The sequence below is a fragment of the Lacerta agilis genome, chromosome 16 (assembly GCF_009819535.1).
Source record: "Lacerta agilis isolate rLacAgi1 chromosome 16, rLacAgi1.pri, whole genome shotgun sequence".
NCBI lineage: Eukaryota > Metazoa > Chordata > Lepidosauria > Squamata > Lacertidae > Lacerta > Lacerta agilis.
The window spans coordinates 35,825,326-35,846,450 of record NC_046327.1 but is presented as its reverse complement, the minus strand read 5'-3'; the positions used below and the strand labels follow the sequence as shown (position 1 = coordinate 35,846,450).

The window sequence follows — 21,125 nt, the reverse complement described above, 5'->3', positions numbered from 1 at the left end:
CTAAACTCTGTCTCAAAATGAAAACAACAGGGCTTAAAATCCAGGCCTATTTTTGCCCCATCCCCACCCACCCCATTGTTTGTTTACAGCCTTTTTCTTTCTTGGTGAACAGTCTCTGCCAGGTCCTCACACATCCTATGGCAGGCAATCCTAGATCACAAATTGCTATTCAAGAGGACCACTCGCTCATAAGGCAGTGTGCAGGCAGAATGGTCCAGAACCCCTGTACCCACCATTATTTCTCTGGGTGGCACTGTGTTGCCTGGATGAGTGCCAGCAGAATGGAAGGTGGGATTCTCTTAATAAGCAGCATGGTTAATAATGATCTGGCACCGTGCCTAGTGCTTCCTCAGGATTTCTTGCTACATCAACATTCTGCAGAAAGAGAAAGGAAAAGAAGTGCAAGATGGTTGAACGGTGGCTTAAATTAGAAAACAAAGTTAGGAGGGAACTGAACACCCCATCCACACCCAATTAAACTAGTGTGGTGAAATGGCTCCATTAGAATTGGAGCTAGAATGTCTGCACTGCATTCCTCTGTTCTGCCACCTCTGTTTTATCATTTCTTCTAATGTGGACCAATTGCATGATATTTGGCAGACCATTGCACCGCCCCACCTTGCAAATAGGATTTTCTTGTATAATGTGAATTGACCAGCACAATGCAGCCTTGTCTTTGAGGTATTGCCATAATAATTATCTGCTCCCATCTCCCAGTATAGGCTTGCCATACATCGGGAAAATTCCTGACACGTCCTGGTTTTCATGTGTAAATAGGGTGTGGTGGGGGGGGATTTGCAGAATCGGCATAATGTCAGGGAAAACCCAGGTGTATGGCAATGCAATGGAAAAAGCAGCGGAAACAGCTGCAGAAGCTTATCACTATTTGGGGGGGAGGTTTCCCCAAAAAAGCTCAACAATTTTTGGTTCTTCTTAAAAACTTTGCGGGTGTCAGGAATTTTTTGAAATATGGCAACCCTCTCCCAGTAGGAAGGAGAAATAATTGGCTTGGAAAACTACCCACACCTAATTAACCAGGTTAGCAAAAGGACTTGGATTTACAGCAAGCGAAGCCAATTAAGGTCGGGGGGGGGGATAGTATTAGGTTAGTGAGCCAGATGAGGGTAGGCAGCGGCGGAGCAAGCCACCTGCGGGGCCTCCAAGGAGTCGTGTTTGCCTCCACCCACTCAGCTGCCCTACAGCTGAGGGGGAGGTTGTGGGCAGACCGTTTGGGGCAGCGCAGAGCCTGCAGGCACCCAAGCCACCGCATCACTCCCAGGAGAAACGCGTGGCTTGGGTGCGATGCAGGGCCTGTGGTGAGTGCCGCCCAGCATTTTTTCACCCCCCTCAGTGGTGACACACAGGGCGCCCGCCCCCACCGCCCCCCCTTCCTCCGCCCCTGAGGGTAGTGGAGTCTTTACCTGAGGGCCAAACAGGCAAGGGGGAGGGGACCGGCCCAGATCACTCCAGCAGGGTTGTTTGGTTGGCTCAGGGCTAGCCATTGGCACGTTGTGGTGGTGCCGGTACAAGGGGGTCTGGCTAGCTTTGCAGGAAAGATGCTGGGGTGGGGTAGGAAGATAAGAGGAAAATATTACAGAGGGTCCCCATGGAGTGATCTCAGCAGGCAGGACTAAGTGGTGCAGCTGGCGAGCAAAGCCCTCAGTTCTCAACAGCATCACCCGGAGACAAGCTTTATAGCAAGCCACTGCTATGTGGAACGCTTCCAATCACAGCTAAGGTCTTTCAGCAGACCCTTTCCAGAGGATCAAACTAGATCCTGGTTAGGGATCTTTCCCAATGTGGCAGGGTTCCCGCTTACCTGTGGGCGTTCCCGGTGTGTATTCACAGCCTCGATGTTGAGGAAAATCGATTCCACCTCACAACCTGTCCAAAATAACAACCCTACGATTATTGAACATTGATGGATGTACCAAACATTTACCAGGCCACCTGTGCCTTTTTTCAGTTCATGTGCATTTTGCAGTTCTTATCTGAAGGGAATAGTTAATTGTCCTAGTTGGAAACTGGGAGACTGACTTAGGCAGGTCCAAAGGGAAGACCTTCGCAGCTCAAAGAGCATTCTGAGCTGGCGAACAGCACTGCAGAGAAGCTGTCTTTGACTCCCATCAAGGCAGTTGTTGGCGGAGCTCTCCTTTTATCTGGCCTTGGCTCATAGGGGAGTATAGCTGGGAGAGAGTCATCTAGGTGGTTTTAAAAAAAAACCCACTTCATTATTTTTAATAGTGCCTGCAAACCTAAGAAGCCTTTCCTGAAGATTTAGATTAAAGTAACAACAGACAAATAGTGAAGGGGAGCAATAGGGCATTCATGGTTTAAAGTTGGCTTGCAAATTCTGGCTTCTTTGTAAGGCCACTGGCCTGATCCAGCAGCCTCTTCTTCTGTTCTTATAGTTCTCATTTCACATGCAATGTCAAGCTGTGGTTAACTGGCTTTATTGTTACATTGAGGGATGTGTTCAAGCAGCAGCAAAGGAGTTCTCATGCATCTGGGCTTATTAGGCAAGCATTTGATTACTTGAAAACAGCCAGGATGTTTGCTTTTAATCTCCTACGGCCACAGTGAGAGAGGGAACATACTAGAAGTGGGGGTAAGTAAATTCTCAGCAGTTTTGGAATGACATGTTTTAAAGGGGGTAGGGAGGAAGACTTTCAAAGCACAAGGGATTTTGACGGGTGGGTGGAATTTGGCTTGCAACGTAGATCCTAATAGGGATCTGGCCCATGGAGCCAAAAAAGTTCCCCAGTCCCAAATGTTTTTTGGGGGTAAGGTATCTCCCAGCTCTTTCTAAAGCAAATAACCAGGACTTCTGAAATCCACCAGCAGGCCTCCTGCTTGAGGAAGGGGGTATTGAGTTCTAGATTCAGAGACTCACCATAGGCCACGGGTGTGAGCTTGAGAACGGTGTGCAGCGGGCACTTGAGGTAAGGCAGCTCCTCTGGATGGAGAGAGAACAGCAAATGAGACAAAGAGGAGCACTGAGCAAGGATCCAGCCCCTTAGTCTGTGGAGAGTGGTGTATTGGTGGGGAGAGTCAGCCTCACTAGTGAATACTCCAAGTATCAGATTGCAAGAGAGAAGTTCCATTTTCTGGCAGTGGGTGCTAGGAGGAGGAAATGCTATTTAGGGGAGAATGCCCCACCCTCTGCAGGAGACCGTAGAGACTTGGGCTCAAAACTGCTGCCATATACAATGATATTAGATGGGGGGGGGGAGCCTGCAAACGTAGAACAGGGGACTCTGGTACCTGCACTCTTGTCCAAGAAGTAGGCAAGCAAGCAGCGCATGACAGCTTGATGGCAGATAACCAGCACATTCTCTTGTCTCTCCAACTCCATTATGACAGGCTCCAAGCGCTGCACCAGATCCTCGTAAGACTGAGTGGATGGATGTAAGAATTAGGTTATCCAGAGATGCCCTTAGCCCTGGCTTTGGTCCTAAGGCCCCCCCTCCCTCGAGGAGTTTCATAACTCTCTTGTATGCTGCATGCTGCTGCTTCCCAACCAGCTCTTCCCATTGGGAGCCCGAGGTTCCACGGATCGGTTCCCATGTGTGTGATGTGCTAAGTACGCTCAGCCCGCCAGATGCCCCATTGGGCATTCCTTACCTCTCCCTTAGGATAGCGGTACCGATATTTGTCCTGGTCTCGTAGGGCAAACTCTTCTGGGAAGTGGTCCTGGATCTCTTCATAGGTCATCTCCTCACAGACACCCTGGGGGGGGGGGGAATGAAGCTAGGATATCTAAATTCATCCTACATTCTTGGCATAAAACGGGAAGTAGCATATATGTTGAAGGAAGGAGCTGGGATATCTAGTAGACTCCCTAGCTTTCTGGAGAGGTAAAGGTAAAGGGAACCCTGACCATTAGGTCCAGTCGCGGACGACTCTGGGGTTGTGGCGCTCATCTCACATTACTGGCTAAGGGAGCCGGCGTTACTGTTTCTGGGTCATGTGGCCAGCATGACTAAGCCGCTTCTGGCAAACCAGAGCAGCGCACGGAAACGCCGTTTACCTTCCCACCAGAGCGGTACCTATTTATCTACTTGAACTTTGACGTGCTTTCGAACTGCTAGGTTGGCAGGAGCAGGGACCGAGCAATGGGAGCTCACCCTGTTGCGGGGATTCGAACCACTGACCTTCTGATCGACAAGCCCTAGGCTCTGTTGTTTAACCCACAGCGCCACCCGCGTCCCTGTTTTCTGGGGAGAGAGTGTGCCTAATAAGGGATTTTGGAACAGGAAGCCATGCCTCCTAATAGTAGGCAGAGCTGGTGGATTAGGACCAGAAAAGTGCGAGACCCTAGTTCCTAGTTCCCCCTCTGTGGGAGGAAGGGATTGTGCTCATTTCCTGTTGGTTCTCACCGCATCAATCTCGTTCAGGGCTTTCCACTGCTCGTAGGGCACATGCAGTGCCTCTGCCGTCTGGATTGTGCGCTTCATGTGGCTCGTCCATACCTTGAGGTCACGGATGCACTGGGAGCGGATGAAGCCAGCCAAGGCACAGGCATACTGGCAGGCAGAGAGACAGAACAAGACAGAAGGTGAGGAGGTTTGCTGTGAGGCAAGAGATCCTCAGACCTTTTTGGTGTGCGAATTCGCCCAAAGTTGAGGGCAAGACACTGCAAGAACAACTGCACTTCTTCCTGCTATAATGGCAATGAGGAATCCATGCTGTTCATTCTCAGAGAATGGAAGTGGTGGCAATTGTGTCTGCCAATTTATCACTCAAGCGTGAACAACATCATCTTGGAGCTCAAGGACAGGTTTTTTTAAAAAGCAGTAATGTAAACACTTTCATATTAAAAATATAAACTGGAGACTGCTCATCAGAAATAACTTCGTTGGAGCTGTAACTGTGGAAACACCCAACAAATCTAGAGTGCAAACATGTCTGGGAAATATGACAGCCTCTATGTGAGAGGTTGTATCCAAAGTTGTCCTGTTTGTGCAAGGACTTTCACTTGTGCAACAGAACCTTTGCTCCATCTCCACCCCCTGTGCATCCCGCCATGTGTACTGGTGCTTCCACCAGCCCTCCAGAGCGTCTTATGTTGGCGGTGGGGGAGAGCGAGACCAAGTTCCTTGAAAGTCCTTGCTTTCTTGAATGCAACTCTGTGCTTTTCCATGAAGCCCGTTTATTGTTAGCATTTAACTTATTCCACTTATGAATCACTTCCCATAAAAAGGGATCTAAACATCAATTATAAAAGCATACTTAAAAATAATTTCAAGTCCAATACAGATGCGGATCGTCACCGTCATCATCTTTCACTCAAAAGGCTTGTTGGAAAAGAAAAGTCTTCAGTGGGCACAGAAAGTATCATAGAAATTAGGTAGGTAGCCGTGTTGGTCTGCCATAGTCAAAACAAAACATAGTCAAAACAAAATATAAAATAAAAAATAAAAAAATCCTTCCAGTAGCACCTTACAGACCAACTAAGTTTGTTCTTGGTATGAGCTTTCGAGAACAAACTTAGTTGGTCTCTAAGGTGCTACTGGAAGGATTTTTTGATTTTATATTTTATAGAGAATAGGGTTGCCATATTTCAAAAAGTAAAAACCAGAACACCACCAAAGTTGTTGAACTTTTTTTTTTTTACAAAAATGCCAAAAAAAAACCCCACAATTTTTCGATTTACTTGCCTAAGATCCAGGACAGAGTGCTGCCTTTCAGAAATTCCCCCAGATGTCAATTCAGCCTTTGAAATCCCAGTAATGTCTGCGAAAATCCAGACATATGGCAGCCCTAATGTCACCAGTAAGAGACGTGGGTGGCGCTGTGGTCTAAACCACTGAGCCTAGGGCTTGCCGATCGGAAGGTCAGCGGTTCGAATCCCTGCGACGGGGTGAGCTCCCATTGCTCGGTTCGAAAGCACGTCAAAGGGCAAGTAGATAAATAGGTACCGCTCCGGCGGGAAGGTAAACGGCGTTTCCGTGAGCTGCTCTGGTTTCACCAGAAGCGGCTTAGTCATGCTGGCCACATGACCTGGAAAAACTGTCTGCGGACAAACGTCAGCTCCCTCGGCCAGTAATGCAAGATGAGCGCCACAACCCCAGAGTCGTTCACGACTGGATTTAACGGCCAGGGGTCCTTTACCTTTACCTTTTTAATGCCACCAATAATGGGACGTATGCCTTTTCTTACCGCTTTACCCAGATAGGATTCTACTAGCTTTTCCAGTTTAGTTTGGGGGAAGCTGAAAATGGACCCATCAACAAGGAGAAATCAACAGGGAAGGTTATTCCAAAACAGAAGTGACAGTGCTTCCGTCCTTCTTTAAACACAGGAATTCACAATAAGAAAAACCTGGGGTTTTTTGCCTTTTGATTGGCGGGCAGGGTTCTGCTGTACCTGTGTGCCGCGCTCAGACAGTCCAGAGTCTCCCCCAATGCGGCCCCGCAGGTTGAGCTCGCTCTCCCCATGCCGACTGAGGTAGATGGAGCGGGGTGTCACGTGGATATTCATCAGGTAATAGACTGTGCGGCTCTGTACATGGTCCTGAACCTGGTTCACCAGGTACCGACTGCCAACGTTGATGATTTTGATGTAGGACAGGGACCTGTGGATGTTGGGTGGGAGAGGGTGAGATTAGAAGCCCTTGAAGTCCATGTGAGAACCTGCTCCTTGGGGAATTCTGCGCTGCTCATTCATTGCGTAATAAACTTACGGAATTTTATACTGCAGGATAATACTGAGTAGCTTACACAACACAAATGACTATTAGCCATGATAACCAAAGATCGGCTCTGTGTAGAACAGCAGATTTGTGAATACAAAGTGCTGGGAACAGCAGAAGGCAACTGATGCCATGCTGTGTCTCTGAATTCCCTGAGGAATCTTGGGGAGCAGAATACTAAACTTTGGTGTATGAGATAGTCAGGAACCAGAAAGAGAGTGGGGTGATGGCTGCATGCTTCCCTGCAATCTCGTATGAGGAAAGGTAGTATAAACATCACCTCCTGGCAAATAGAAGGGGAAGAAATGGAGGCAGTGAGAGATTTCACTTTCTTGGGTTCCATGATCACTGCAGATGGTGACAGCAGTCACGAAATTAGAAGACGCCTGCTTCTTGGGAGAAAAGCAATGACAAACCTAGGCAGCATCTTAAAAAGCAAAGACATCACCTTGACAACAAAGGTCCGTATAGTTAAAGCTATGGTTTTCCCAGTAGTAATGTACGGAAGTGAGAGCTGGACCATAAAGAAGGCTGATCGCCAAAGAATTGATGCTTTTGAATTATGGTGCTGGAGGAGACTCTTGAGAGTCCCATGGACTGCAAGAAGATCAAACCTATCCATTCTCAAAGAAATCAGCCCTGAGTGCTCACTAGAAGGACAGATCCTGAAGTTGAGGCTCCAGTACTTTGGCCACCTCATGAGAAGAGAAGACTCCCTGGAAAAGACCCTGATGTTGGGAAAGATGGAGGGCACAAGGAGAAGGGGACGACAGAGGATGAGATGGTTGGACAGTGTTCTCGAAGCGACTGGCATGAGTTTGGCCAAACTGCGAGAGGCAGTGAAGGATAGGCGTGCCTGGCGTGCTCTGGTCCATGGGGTCACGAAGAGTTGGACACGACTGAACGACTGAACAACAACAACAGTATAAACATGTTTTAAAACAGAGTAAAAATGTCCATAAATGGCTATAATCATGGCAGCTTAGTAGAGCCTCCATGTGTCAGGCAGTGTACTTCTTGAGAATGCTATGGGAAATGCTATGGGAAAACAGGGGAAGGCCATCTGAACCCAGCAAGGCAGTTCTCATATTATGTTTTACTTTTAATGGAAGGCCCAGAGTTATTTTCAACGTTTTGTACACCCCTATGAGTGGCTTGCTGCTGCTGCTGCTGTTTATAGACGGTTGAAATCCTGCAAATTCAGACTCCCAGCAAGTTTGGTATATGGAATTCACACAGCCTGTCCACCTCTTTGCAAGGAAGGCCTTGCAAGCCGTGACAGAACTGCCTTCTCACCTGTCCAAGTCATCATCGAGTGGCTGGTAGGTTTTCTGGTAGCACTCGATCCGCTTGAGAAAATCCTCCACCACTTCATCTCGGTTGCAGTCCTTATAGTCAGGGCTAGTCAGCTTCACTTGCTGTGGGTGATGCGAGGAACAAGGCAAGGCAAGGGTGGAGAAAGGGACACACACACACACAACCAGTCAGGCTGAATCCATATTGGCGTAAGCTTAAGAAGAAGGATGGTGTTGATCCTCTCCTGCCAGTAGGATAGCCGGAAAAGGATGCTAGGCTTGGGATGCTGTGCTTCATTGAAGGCAGGGCTCACAAGCACTTAGCCCCGTTTTCAGTGCCAGATAAATTAATTTCAGCTCACATTTTAATGTGAACCTATCTAGTCACCAGGGACGTGGGTGGCACTGTGGTCTAAACCACAGAGCCTAGGGCTTGCTGATCAGAAGGTCAGCGGTTTGTTTGTTTATTTAATAATAATTTATTGGATTTTCAAAATTAAACAGATTACAAATACACACAAAACAACACAATACACACAAACAGCACAATAAATTAAAAATCCTTCACTTCTTTAAAATCCTAAACTTGGGACTTCCTCACGACCTCTCTTATGAGTTCATTTCTAATCTTCTTTAGTAACTTTGTAACATTGTAAAATCTTATTTCTTTCATCTAATCTTAATCTTGCAATTTTAATCAACATATCTCAAATCCTACAACTTATTCTTATCAAATAAAACATCAAATTCCAAATCTTAACTTCTTATATCCTTTCTTCACTTAACTTAGTAAAGCTGTTGCCATTGTTCCCAGAAGGTCAGTGGTTTGAATCCCCGCAACGGGGTGAGCTCCCGTTGCTCAGTCCTAGCTCCTGCCCACCTAGCAGTTCGAAAGCACGTCAAAAGTGCAAGTAGATAAATAGGTACCACTCCAGCGGGAAGGTAAATGGTATTTCCGTGCGCTGCTCTGGTTCGCCAGAAGCGGCTTTGTCATGCTGGCCACATGACCTGGAAGCTATACGCCGGCTCCCTTGGCCAGTAACGTGAGATGAGTGCCGCAACCCCAGATTCAGACACGACTGGACCTAATGGTCAGGGGTCCCTTTACCTTTACCTATCTAGTCACCATTTCGCAACCCATGCTTGCACTAGAACACAGATGCCCTTGGGACATTCACAGTTCTCTAAGCATTGCCACAAAGGCTGATTTGGTGCCAATGAGAAGAGAGGTCCTACCTTGATATTCTCCTGGATGATATCAGGGTCATCACAGACAGATTCAATGAAGAAGACCTGTAGTGACAGAGTGGTATGTCATGGCAGGAGAAGGTATGCGGTAGGGAAGCAGCTGCCATCAGAATAGTTTTCTTTTGGTGGCTGGAGCCAGATGGTCGCTTCCCCCCTCCCCAGAGAATATGAAGGCGTACAAAGTGGCAGAGTTGCTACCGGTGAGCAAATTTTTACAGGCTTTTGTAGTGCGTTTAAAATGTCTTCAAAGTCTATTTGACCAGAGGTGACAGCGCAAAGTAGGAAAGTGCAAATATACCCAGGAAACAACACCTCTATCGTATTTATTTCAATTATTGGGGGCCGGAGACCATGTCTCCCATTTTCATTAACACATGCTGAGATTTCAGCACAAACGTTGGTTTGGGTGCAGAGTTGTAGTTGTAAGGATCTCAGGTTTTGACTTTTATGCTTGCAGGTGCCTCATTATGGTTGTAGCAATATATTCTTCATTGTGCAAAGAGCATCATATTTTTTTTGATGGGGGATAACTGCATTCCCTTCCTTTCCCCCATACTGCTCTTCAACCAAGGGCATTGCTTGCTACTTAAGGGTACTTACCAGTATGTTATGTTACTGGCATAACATAAATTTACATATGCTAATTTATATGAATAGGTGTCTCTTGGAAAGTGAGTGAGTGGCTGGAGTCTCACCAGAATTTGCCCAGCTGCCATGTGTGTGTTTCTGTGTGTGTGTATAAAATGTGGCAGGAAATCTGGGCCTCTCTGAAAAAGACCCCCAACATCTGCTAACAGTGAATGAGCAAAAGTATGCCCATCAAACAAACCCTTAGTTTTCATAATTCATTCTGTATAAATTTTGTATAAATTCATTCTGATAAAAAATACAATAAAAATATGTTTACAACTGTTTAAAAACCTCTAAAAAATTAAAGCCCAATAAAACATCCAAAATAAATTTAAGAACAGATGTAACCAAATTATGTATCCAGGTGGAGCTGTTCCACCTGGCCTTTGGGTTGGTTTCTGTTTAATATTTATGCTTCATCTTTTATTGGTGGGTTATTTTGAAATTGAGACCTGCAGTTTTAATTGAATTTTAAATTTGTATTTTAATCTGTTATTTTAAATTGATCGTTTTTATGTTTTTTGTTGTGATTTTAATTGATGTTAGCCGCCCTGAGCCCGGTTCTCTGGCTGGGAAGGGCGGGGTATAAATAAAATTATTATTATTATTATTATTATTATTATTATTATTATTATTATTATTATTATTATTATTATTATTATTATTATTATTATTATCCAGATAGGCCTGCTGAAACAGAAAAGCTTTCAGCAGGTGTCTAAAATGGAACAGTGATGGTGCCTGCCTGATATCAACAGGCAGGGAGTTCCAAAGTGCTGCTGCCGCCCCCTTAAAGCAGGAGTCAGCAAAGTTTTTCAGCAGGGGGCCGGTCCACTGTCCTTCAGACTTTGTGGGGGGGCGGACTATATTGGGGGGGGGGGGATGAACGAATTCCTATGCCCCACAAATAACCCAGAGATGCATTTTAAATAAAAGGACACATTCTACTCATTTAAAAACATGCTGATTCCCAGACTGTCTGCGGGCCGAATTTAGAAGGTGATTGGGCCTAATGCGGCCCCCGGTCCTTAGTTTACCTTCCCATGCCTTAAAGGAATACTACTAAATGCAGAATTTAGAACCCAGGTTCCCTTCACACACAGCTTTTGGCACCGGGGACTCTGACTAAATCCTCTGCCTACGGACTGCTCATTTGACTGCTTACTTTGTAGCCGTTCTCCTTGGCAAACTGCAGGATGAGGGCCCGCCGTTCCCGTGTGGTGTTGGTGGCATCAAAAACCTAGGCAAGGGAAGAGCGAGGCAGTGGAACAAGGGTGCAATCTAAGGAGCGAGGGGGGTGAACTCTTAAGAGTGATATGGGCTTCTGCCTCCTTACCGCAACTTGTCCCTCTTCCACACTCAGATAGGTTTGGACATCCCGAAGAGCGGCTAATGCACACTGTCTGTTGGCGAATATGAGGAGAAGTGAAAACCCACCTCCAGACTTGTGTAATGATAACCAAACCTTTCGTTTTCACGTGGCACTTCAGAGCATTCAAAGCACTTCACAGCCCTCACAACGCCCTTGCAAGGTGAGCCAGTACGTATTATGGGAAGATAGATAGATAGATAGATATTTATTATTACGGCCATTGGCCCATTGCGCACGATTTTTCAAACAACATATATATACTTAGCCTTTCTACTTAGAACTTTGAAAGGACTTTAAAGTAATTACATCCTGAGTCATGCTTTAAAAGGAATGTCCAAACCGCCCAGAAGTCCGTTTTTCTTCTTTTGGGATAGGACGGTGATCAGAAATCTGGCAACCGTAAGTGATCTTGGAGGGTCTTCATCATTCAGTAGGTATTTCAGTTTGGCTTCATTCGAGTATTATGGAAAGCAAAGGGTGGCCTGCCGAAGTGTAGAGCTGGGGAACCAATGGTCCTCCGAATGTAACTGGACTACAACACCCATCATGCCTGACCAATGGGCCATGCTGGCTGGAGCTGATGGGAGTTGGAGTCCAAACATCAGGAGGGCCACACCTCTGACCTAGCACGTTCACAGTGAAAGCGAAACCTCAATATGGAGGGACTTCCTGTGTAAGAAGTTGCAACTTAGCCATTCCATTCCACTAGCTCTCTGTCATTATTTACATTTATACAATTTAATATGTGTTTGGGACTGATGGCTGGATGAGCCTTGGTAGGGGAAGGCTGTCCTGTACTCAGGCCTCCAGCGGGTGCTCACAACTGGCTCAGATGGTCCTTGCCTCCTGCTTGCTCCTGTTGTGTGTTTCACCTGGAGATTTGACACTGAGTCTTATCTTCAACCTAGCCTTGTGGAACTTTTTATTTTAATTTTAATCTTGGCTCTTTCTATTGTTGCTTCTTGTTACTCACATCCGCAGCATAGCTTTGGGCAACAGCTTCAAGGTTATGGGGGAAAGCTGGGCATGTTTCTCTCCGACATTGAAAAACACTGTTTGAAAGGATTATCTAGGAATGGGGCAGACAGGGTGAGGGTATTTAAAAAAAAAATACCACCCAAGTCTGCTGCTGGTATTTGACACAGAAATGCTTCTAGCTTATAACTTGGCAGCAGCGAGAAGCCTTGCTGGCCCGGTTCAAAAGCAAATGTAAGCTCTGAGATCTTGTGGAGTCTGAGCTGTGGTGATCTGCTACATACAGCACTCTGGCCAATACATGAGGGGTGGGAAGCCTGTGGCCCTGCAGAGGTCATTGGACTATAATTCCCCCCTCACCCCTGACCAGTGGCCATCTTGGCTGGGGGTGATGGGAGACAGGCGCAGTGGAAGCCTCCTGGCCATCCGGGGCGGCAAACCTGGAAGCACCCAGGGGGCGTGGTTTCGCTCCCAGCACGCATGTGCAGTATGCGTACGACGCATGCGTCGGATGCACGCTGCACATGCGTGCTGGGAGCAGCGGGCCGCCAGTGGGCGAGCCCTGCCAGCGGGCGAGCCCCGAGCAAGCCTGTCTGGGGCTCACCCTCCGGCAGTGCGCCGCTCCCAGTGTGCAGGTGCAGTGTACGATGCATGCGCCATACGCACACTGTGCCTGCGCGCTAGGAGCAGCATGCTGCCAGCGGGCCAGCCCTGGACGGACTTGCTTGGGGTCCGCTGGTGACGCACAGCGCTCCGTAGCGGTGCGCTGCCGGTGGGTGAGCCCCAAGCAAGCCCGTCCAGGCAGAGGCGAGCCAGGGAGGGGCGCCCAGAGTGTCACCCTCTCCAGGGTGGTACCCGGGGCTCCCCGCCCCCTTTGCCCCACTCACTACACCACAGATGGGAGATGCAGCTGGACAACATCTGGGTGGCGGTATACAGGTTCTCTACCTTTGCGCTACTAAAACTACTATTACTGCCTTTATGAGCATGCCGATTTTACTCCTGTGCCCCCTCGATGTGCCTTTCACCGTCGTATAGTGCCTGGTTTCAGATTCTCCACCCTGTCCAAAATTAGGTGGGAGAATTCCTCACCTCCGGATCTTCATGGCCTCTTCGTTGTCTGGTCTGAAAAACTCGTAATTCTTGTAGGTCTGGACGGCTTCACGGCGATACTGCCCAACATTGAAAACTGGGGAGATGAAGACTAGGATGGGCTGGGGCTCTCCAAGGAGTTCCCCTGCCCCAGCAGTATGTGTTCAGGAGGCTTTCCCCCCTCCAATCTAAGCTTCCACCCACCCTGAACAAACCCCTTTCCCACCATTACCTTTAGTGGGGGTCCCGATCCAGTTGAGGTAGCGGGTGAGTTTTTTGGAGATGTAGGTTTTTCCTCGAGCGGGCAAACCCACCATGATCACCATGGTTGGTGAATTGGTGAACTGTGGCACAGAGGCTGTAGAGAGAGGCAGAAAGAGGAACTGATGTGTCATGTGCACCCCATTTGTAGGGGGGTGGGGAAGAGGGGGGGTCTGAAGCCAGAGAGCGCCCGCAAAACCTCGGGAGCTGCCGAAGCTTCAGTACCCTGCCTCAGACTTTTGCATCTTTTTCTGCACTAGTTATAGTCCATGAATTCTAGCATTCCTAGAACCACCAGAGGCCTTTGAGCAAAACAAGACCACAAGGGAAGCCTTATGCCAGATGCAGTTGTTTTACCCACCTGCCATTGATCCCGGATGAACGGGGTGGGGGGTGGGGGGAGCACATTGGGACAGAGACAGCGCCTGCATACACACCATACATTAAAAGCATGTGGCTTTCCTCCAAAGAATCTTGGGAACCGTAGTTCGCCCCGCACAGAGCTACAATTCCCAGCACCTTTAACAAACTACAGTTCCCACAATTCTTTAAGGGAAGTGGTGTGTACACAGCCAGGGTCTCTTCTTAACCAGAAGTTGGGCTGAGGTCAGCCCGTTCGTTACATACAAATATTGCCCCGTCTACATTTCCCTCAAGTTCATAGAATCATAGAGTTGGAAGAGACCACAAAGGCCATCCAGTCCAACCCCCTGCCAAGCAGGAAACACCATCAAAGCATTCCTGACAGATGGCTGTCAAGCCTCTGCTTAAAGACCTCCAAAGAAGGAGACTCCACCACACTCCTTGGCAGCAAATTCCACTGTCGAACAGCTCTCACTGTCAGGAAGTTCTTCCTAGTGTTTAGGTGGATTCTTCTTTCTTGTAGTTTGAATCCATTGCCCCATGTCCGCTTCTCTGGAGCAGCAGAAAACAACCTTTCAACCTCCTCTGTATGACATCCTTTTATATATTTGAACAAGTTAAAAGGTTGTTCCTCGATCAAGCTAATTCCTCCGGCCTGGTGCTGAATAAAATAGACCCTGGCCTTCTTCAGGGAGAAAGAACCCACAACTCACATCCCCTGCGTTGCTGCAGGCGGTTGCTGGTGCGGGGAATCCATACTTTCTGCAGGGGCGTCTGAGTGAGCTCCCCAAACGCTCCAGACATCCTGCAGATCGCCTACTTGTTCTCCAAAACTGGACTGTCTGCTCTTGCCGGAGGCTCCAGATTACTGATTGTCATGTGTGTGTTTGTGTATGCAAGCAAAATAGGTTCAGTGTGGGACAGTTGGGCCATTGAACTCCCACCGCTGTGTACACTACAGATAAATTGCAGATAACGTCAGCCCAAAATCACTTTACTATTAGGGAGAAATGTTCTTAACATTTGCTGGTCTAGGGAGCTAGTATCATGTAGAAATGGAAGCCCTCCGCTCCCCCCCCCCAAAAAAACCCCAATACCTGTCTTCCTGATCCATTCTGTTCTTCTGAACTGCCGCTATGTAAGAGGTGGCACCTCCCAAAATCAGAGACCCCATATCCCAATTCCAGTTTTACAGAGTGGTTAGCCAATACCGCTATGGAATTTGGCCCTTAGGGATGGATCCAGGGCACTATGCAAAAGGGTGCCCTGCTAAAAGAAGCTTATGCAAGGACTTCTGCTAACATAACAAGTTTTTCCTCTCTTCCTGTGCCCCCAAAATTGGCTCTGTGGGGGCTGGGAGAACCCCCAGAACAGCCCAAGAGGGGGAATGGGGCTGGTTCTGTCTGACAAGTTGAAAAACATGTGCTGAAGGAACAATTCCCATAGCGCTACCTTGAATTCCTCCCAGAATTTCCACAAATAAAATAACTTTTTTTAAAATGTGCCAGTTTGCATAATTTAGTGACAGTTTTCTTTTGTAGATTGTGAATTAAAATTCTGTTTAAATGACAAATTATGAAACACGAAGAAAGAAGAAACAGGGGACTATGACTAGTGGTCAGTAACTACATTACATTAAATCCCAGCCCCCCTGTCTAGTAAATGAAATCTTTATCAGTTTTCTATGTTTTTAGTAAAATTTGCCAACCTATTTTCCTTTACAGCTGTATAGACTACAGCAGTGTTTGTCAAACTTGGGTCTCCAGCTGCTGTTGGACTACAACTTCCATCATTCCTAGCTAGAAGGACCAGTGGTCAGGGCAGTGGCGGAGCTTCATGCTCCGGCACTGGGGGGCAGAGAGCAGGCGGAGGCAGGGCTGCCGGGATTGCTCTGCCAGGGATGGTGCGCTCCCCCCACACTCCTCTTCCTCTGCCAGTGGGTCAGGGATGATGGGAGTTGTAGTCCAACAAACGTTGGAGACCCAAGTTTGACAAACCTTGGATTAGAGGCTTGTTTTTTTTTTTAAATACTGTAAATAAGTAAATCAAAACAAAATAGAAAATTCTTTCCAGTAGCACCTTAGAGACCAACTGAGTATGTTCTTGGTATGAGCGTTCTTGGTATGAGCAGAAGTGTACATGCATACGAAAGCTCATACCAAGAACAAACTCAGTTGGTCTCTAAGGTGCTACTGGAAAGAATTTTCTATTTTGTTTTGACTATGGCAGACCAACACGTCTACCCACCTGTAAGTAAATCAAAGCAGAGAACTTCAGGCTTGTGTACAAGTAGTGGATTCAGTTCTGTGCTGCCTGTTGGTGCGATCACAACCATGCAGATTTCCAAAGACCCCACCACATCCACTTCCTCTTAAAGGACAAACCTGACCATGTTATAGGAATTTTAAGGTCTTAGATATATAATAAATGTTCATAAATGTACCAAGCATACACGTACATAAATATATAAACCATATGTCTGAAGCAGCACAGGAAGACAGTCCTGACACCATTTTGACTCCCAAAACTGACCAAATGTTTCTCTACAAGGAGGGAGGGGGTGAGGGAACCTTACCATTGTCTCAGGAATTAAGTAATTACCACCTCAAAGGAATGGCCAGACTACCAGGAAAGGGCATCAGATAAGGCATTATCAGATAACCTGACAGACAGGAAAAATAACTACATTCAAATTTCTGTTGTAGACCGCCTTTTCTGTGATGTATGTATGATGTATGGAGGGGTGGTCTTGAGCTCCAGGGCAGGGAATTTCAAAATGTCTATATAAGGGCAGGCACACCTTTGTTCTGGGTCCTCCTCCAAACTCCTGTGTGTGAGGGGAGCACCCTGTTGCAACAGCTTTAATAAAGATCAGGCTTACTAGCTGCTTTGCTTCTCAATATTCTCTGGTTGGCCTCTGTTATTTTCTCCTACCGATGGAGAACCTACAAAGGACTCTATAAGGGCTCTTGTGTACCCCATAAGGGAATAAGGGCAGATTTTGTTTTCAACAACCATGCTAACACCAACACAGCACCAACTAACTTATTTTCCTGGCTTTTTTGAGATAGAAGTGCAGGACTTAAGTTCAGTGAGGGTGCGGAGAATGGATGGCCTTGAATCAGTACTGGAACCAGCGTCAGAGTCAGCTTGTATGCTCGACCCAGGAAGGTGCATGCCATGGACCCATGCCAAAGTGCCAGATTCTGGGGCAAAGTGGAAAGTTTTCAGTTCCTGGTGAGGTTTAATGCGGACACCTTGCTGGTTTATTGAAGGGCAGGGGTACGTACTAGAGCTGGAGGCTTACACCAGGTGGCACTGTATAGCAGCCTTTCTCTACCTTTGGTTCCCAGGTGTTGTTGGACTACTACTCCCATCATCCATGCAGGGGCAACTGTCAGGGATGATGGGAGTGGTAAGTCCAACAACATCTACCCAAGGTTCAGAAGGTTGAAGAGCAAGCTTCCTCAACCTCGGCCCTCCAGATGTTTTTGGCCTACAACTCTCATGATCCCTAGCTAGCAGGACCAGTGGTTAGGGATGGTGGAAATTGTAGTCTCAAAACATCTGGAGGGCCGAGGTTGAGCAAGCCTGTTGTAGAGAATTCTAAGAAGTGGTTTTTCAAATGGTGCCTCTTGAGAAGCAACTAGAACCACACAACCATAAACTCATAGGAGGGGGAGAAGCCGACCTTCTCTATTCTGTCGAGAGTTCTAAATTTGCTAAGCATCTGGGCATCAGCTAAAAGCTACAATGTATGGGAAAGGTTTTTTTTTATTTTAAAAAAGCGCAGCTGTAGATTTCCAAGGGCCCTCAGTTGATACAGAGGGCACCTGGATGCAGGCTACAAAGAATAACCTTATCTGCCATTGTTTGCTTTTTTGCTCTAATTGGCTTCATCAAGTGCATATTGTTTTGCTAACATTTCCTAGGGACAATGAGAGATAAACAAGAAGACTTCTAGAAGAGCTGAGATGAGATCAAAGTGCAGCATCTTGCGAGATCTTATAAATAATTAACACGGCTGACATTTTGCAAAAGATGAACAATCCTCCAAAAAAGAAAGTGTTATAAAAATTAGGTTCAACCCCAGAAGGGAGTCCACGAACCCGGGGGAGAGCCTTAGTAGGGCCCCCCTCCTCTCAGGAGCACTTATGAATAAATAGAGACAATACAAAATCTCCCAAAGCAAGGCGGTAGCCCTTTATTAGAACTGCTGCAGCAGGGTGTCTTGCAAGCAAAAAACCCGGAACAAAGGCGCGCAAGCTCCTATATAGACACTTGAAATTGCCCCCCTCCAGCTCAAGACCACCCCTCCATACATTAGAATTACATCACAAATTGGGAGGGTCTGGTAGCAATGATCTGAGCATCTTGGACCCTGCCCCATGTCTCCTCTTGCCCTCCACCAAAAACCCATCAAGTGAAACAAAAGATATTTACATTTCCCTATATCCCAGCCAAGTTAATCACACCTTTTTGTCTGACACTCAGATATCAGGATGCCAGAGATTATCACTCAGGCAGAGGGCTGCTAAGTAGCTGGAGGGGCAACCCCCCCCCCTTTGTTCCTGAGACAAAGAAATACTTGGTCAGTTGGGAGTCAAAATGGAGTGAGGCCTGTCTGTGCTGCTTTTCAGACATGTGGCCTTATTTGTTTTTGTACATTAATAACAATTATTATATATAAATAAAATACCTTAAAATTCTTACAACAAAAGTAAAACCCCCAGTAAAACAGCCCAATGTTTAACTTTAAATAATGCATTAGTATGTTTTGTTGTTGCTTTGCTTCTGACTTCATTAAGAACGTCATCTGAAATTATTCAAGTTTTAAACGCATAGATTAAATCTTACTTAATCCCACCATTGGCAGGGAAGGAAGGAACGTGGGCAAAAAGTTACAAAGGAGACCCATCAGGAACAGAGACCGCAATCCACTGATGGTCACAATGACACCATACAGTTCCCAGCACATTCTACTGACTACGGTTCCCAGAATTCCCCACGACTGTTAAAGTAATGTAAGAGTTCTTTAACTGTATGGTGTGGATACAACCAGGGCTTGTGCAAGAATAATATCCCAGGGGATTGTGTACCCTAAATCGATAACAACAAGCTGCAGATTCTCACAGAATATTTTCCACTAGATGGCCACATGGCAATAGTAAAAATGGGCAAAGCGAAAGCAGACTTTCACCAGAGTGCGCCTTGGGGATGAAGCAGGCTGTGCATTCAAGTAAATACATTGACAACACAGCATCCAGAGTTTATCGGACTCCTGTGTTCCACACAGGGATGATCATTTTGAGCATGCCCATTTCAACACATTGCATGACACAGCTTAGCAAGTTCTCTGCATGCTTATAGCCTGTGCTTGGGCAGCATTTCAGCAAGATGTGCACACAGCTCTCTTCAGCCTGCTGTAGCTTGCATGTGTGCTGGGCCAGGAAATACAATATACCGGTACCTTACGCAACTCAAGGATAAACACTGTGGGCTTTGATGGGGGTTAACAGCAAGGACAGAAGAGAAAGGGAAGGGAACCAGGCAGTTTCCCAGAGCATTGGACAACTCCCACCAGGGTTAAGAACTCCCCATCTTCCCACACTAAAGGATCACTGCATGTTTGCCATGCTTGAGCCCCTAAGGAATGGACAGTTAAAGGACATCCTGGCTGTTCTTGAACTGCTTAGACACCCACCCAACGTCTTCTTAGAACTCTGTCATCTGTCATCCTGACTGCCGACTGGGACATGCCCTACCTGGGATTTTGACAGGTTTTTCCTCCATTGCTGATCGGTCTCCCTTATCTTCTAGGAGCCATGGCATTGGGGGAACTGCCGGGTCACTACAGCAAGGAGGATTTCCCTCTGGGTCAAGTTTCGTGCTGCTGGGGTGTCATTCATAGCAGCTGCTCAGCCAGAGGCAAATCAATCCGGGGAGTGTTTCCAAAAGAAGCCATGTGGCCTTGACGGAAAGGTCAGCACTAATATTATCCCTGCAGCTGGAGGAAGGAGGAGGAGACAAGGCTTGGGAGTATGAGACAAGACCATGGCCTGGCTCAGAGAGGAGCAGGGGTGTGTGTGCTGCAGGCAATCCTTTAGGACTGAGAGTTGATTAAAATAATTGCACCTATTTTATCTAGCTTAGGCAATCAGGGATCCTTCATCAGGACATACAGCCTTTTCCATATCTGGGGAATGTCTGGATTCTGTTAAGAGCCTAGTTAGGGCTGCCAGATGTTATTTATTTCAGAACTGAGTGTCAGGGCCAAAATACAGTTGTTTGAATCTACTGATTTTGATTGTTATTGTTTTATAATCTTAAAGTAGCTTGGGGTAGGGGTGTTGGGGAGTATGTAGAAGGGATCTAAGCATTTTTCCCAGCTGGAATTCCCACCCAGCCACCCTGAAACAGAAATTAGCCCGACTTTTTACCCAAGGAAAATTTATAGCAGCTTGGGGAAGTGGGGTGATTTTGATCAGGGAAGCAGCAAGAGGGACAACTTTTAATATTTCCTTCCCCAAGTATTGCTGCCCCCATCCAATTCAGTACAAAGTTGCCAACCCTGATTAAAACACACAGAGAGAGAAAAGTGCAGTTTCTCATTTTAAAACTCAGTTAAATCATAGCCCCATCAAGACTACCCAAACAAAATGAAAGTTTGCTGCTACTGTCCTCATTCTAAGCACATTTACTCAGGAATAAGCAGTATTTTGTTGTGGAAAAGGCAGTATTTTAAATGACAAATAATACTAAAAACTAGAGCATTTGTAACTACCGGTATGTACATGTTTGGTCAGCCAGCTAGCTCCTATGTTGTTGTTTAAGATGCTGTGCCAGCCAGCGGCTGTGTTATAAGAATTTAGACCACCAAACAAAACATTACTGGCCCAGGTGCTGATGCCACTGCCACTCTGTGTGTAGTCATTTGGGGACCCTAGAGCAGTGTTTCTCAACCTTTTTCTGACCATGGCCCCCTTGAAATAAAGATTTATTCTATTCTATTCTATTCTATTCCAGCCTTGTTTTCTTCATGTGGCCCCCTGTCCTACTAGTAGAAAGGTAGCTATTTTGTTTGTAAATAGAACATATTTTATTTTTTATAATTATATAATTGCACCTGTGGCCCCCTTGAAATATCCTGGAGTCCCCAGGGGGCCATATGGCACCCAGTTGAGAAACACTGTGC

At 46.7% G+C, this 21,125-nt stretch overlaps 1 protein-coding gene across 4 annotated transcripts; it reads right to left on the bottom strand.

The window, feature by feature from the left end:
* Positions 1-48: 48 nt before the first annotated feature.
* On the bottom strand, positions 49-19,893 carry PFKFB1 (6-phosphofructo-2-kinase/fructose-2,6-biphosphatase 1). Of its 4 annotated transcripts, none has more exons than XM_033173185.1 (15): positions 19,696-19,893; positions 13,539-13,664; positions 13,307-13,403; positions 11,204-11,270; positions 11,033-11,107; positions 9,226-9,282; positions 7,991-8,112; positions 6,370-6,577; positions 4,380-4,526; positions 3,625-3,729; positions 3,265-3,394; positions 2,894-2,956; positions 1,820-1,884; positions 1,422-1,559; positions 49-375 (listed from the first exon to the last, which is right to left on the bottom strand). In XM_033173185.1, the coding sequence occupies exons 1-15, from the start codon at positions 19,760-19,762 to the stop codon at positions 316-318; spliced, it is 1,527 nt and encodes a 508-aa protein (XP_033029076.1). In that variant the 5' UTR covers positions 19,763-19,893; the 3' UTR covers positions 49-315. The 4 variants fall into 4 exon arrangements, with proteins under 4 accessions (XP_033029076.1, XP_033029075.1, XP_033029078.1 ...); XM_033173184.1 differs by lacking the exon at positions 19,696-19,893 and adding an exon at positions 14,644-14,814; XM_033173187.1 differs by lacking the exon at positions 1,422-1,559 and having other exon boundaries at positions 19,696-19,892.
* Positions 19,894-21,125: the final 1,232 nt, after the last annotated feature.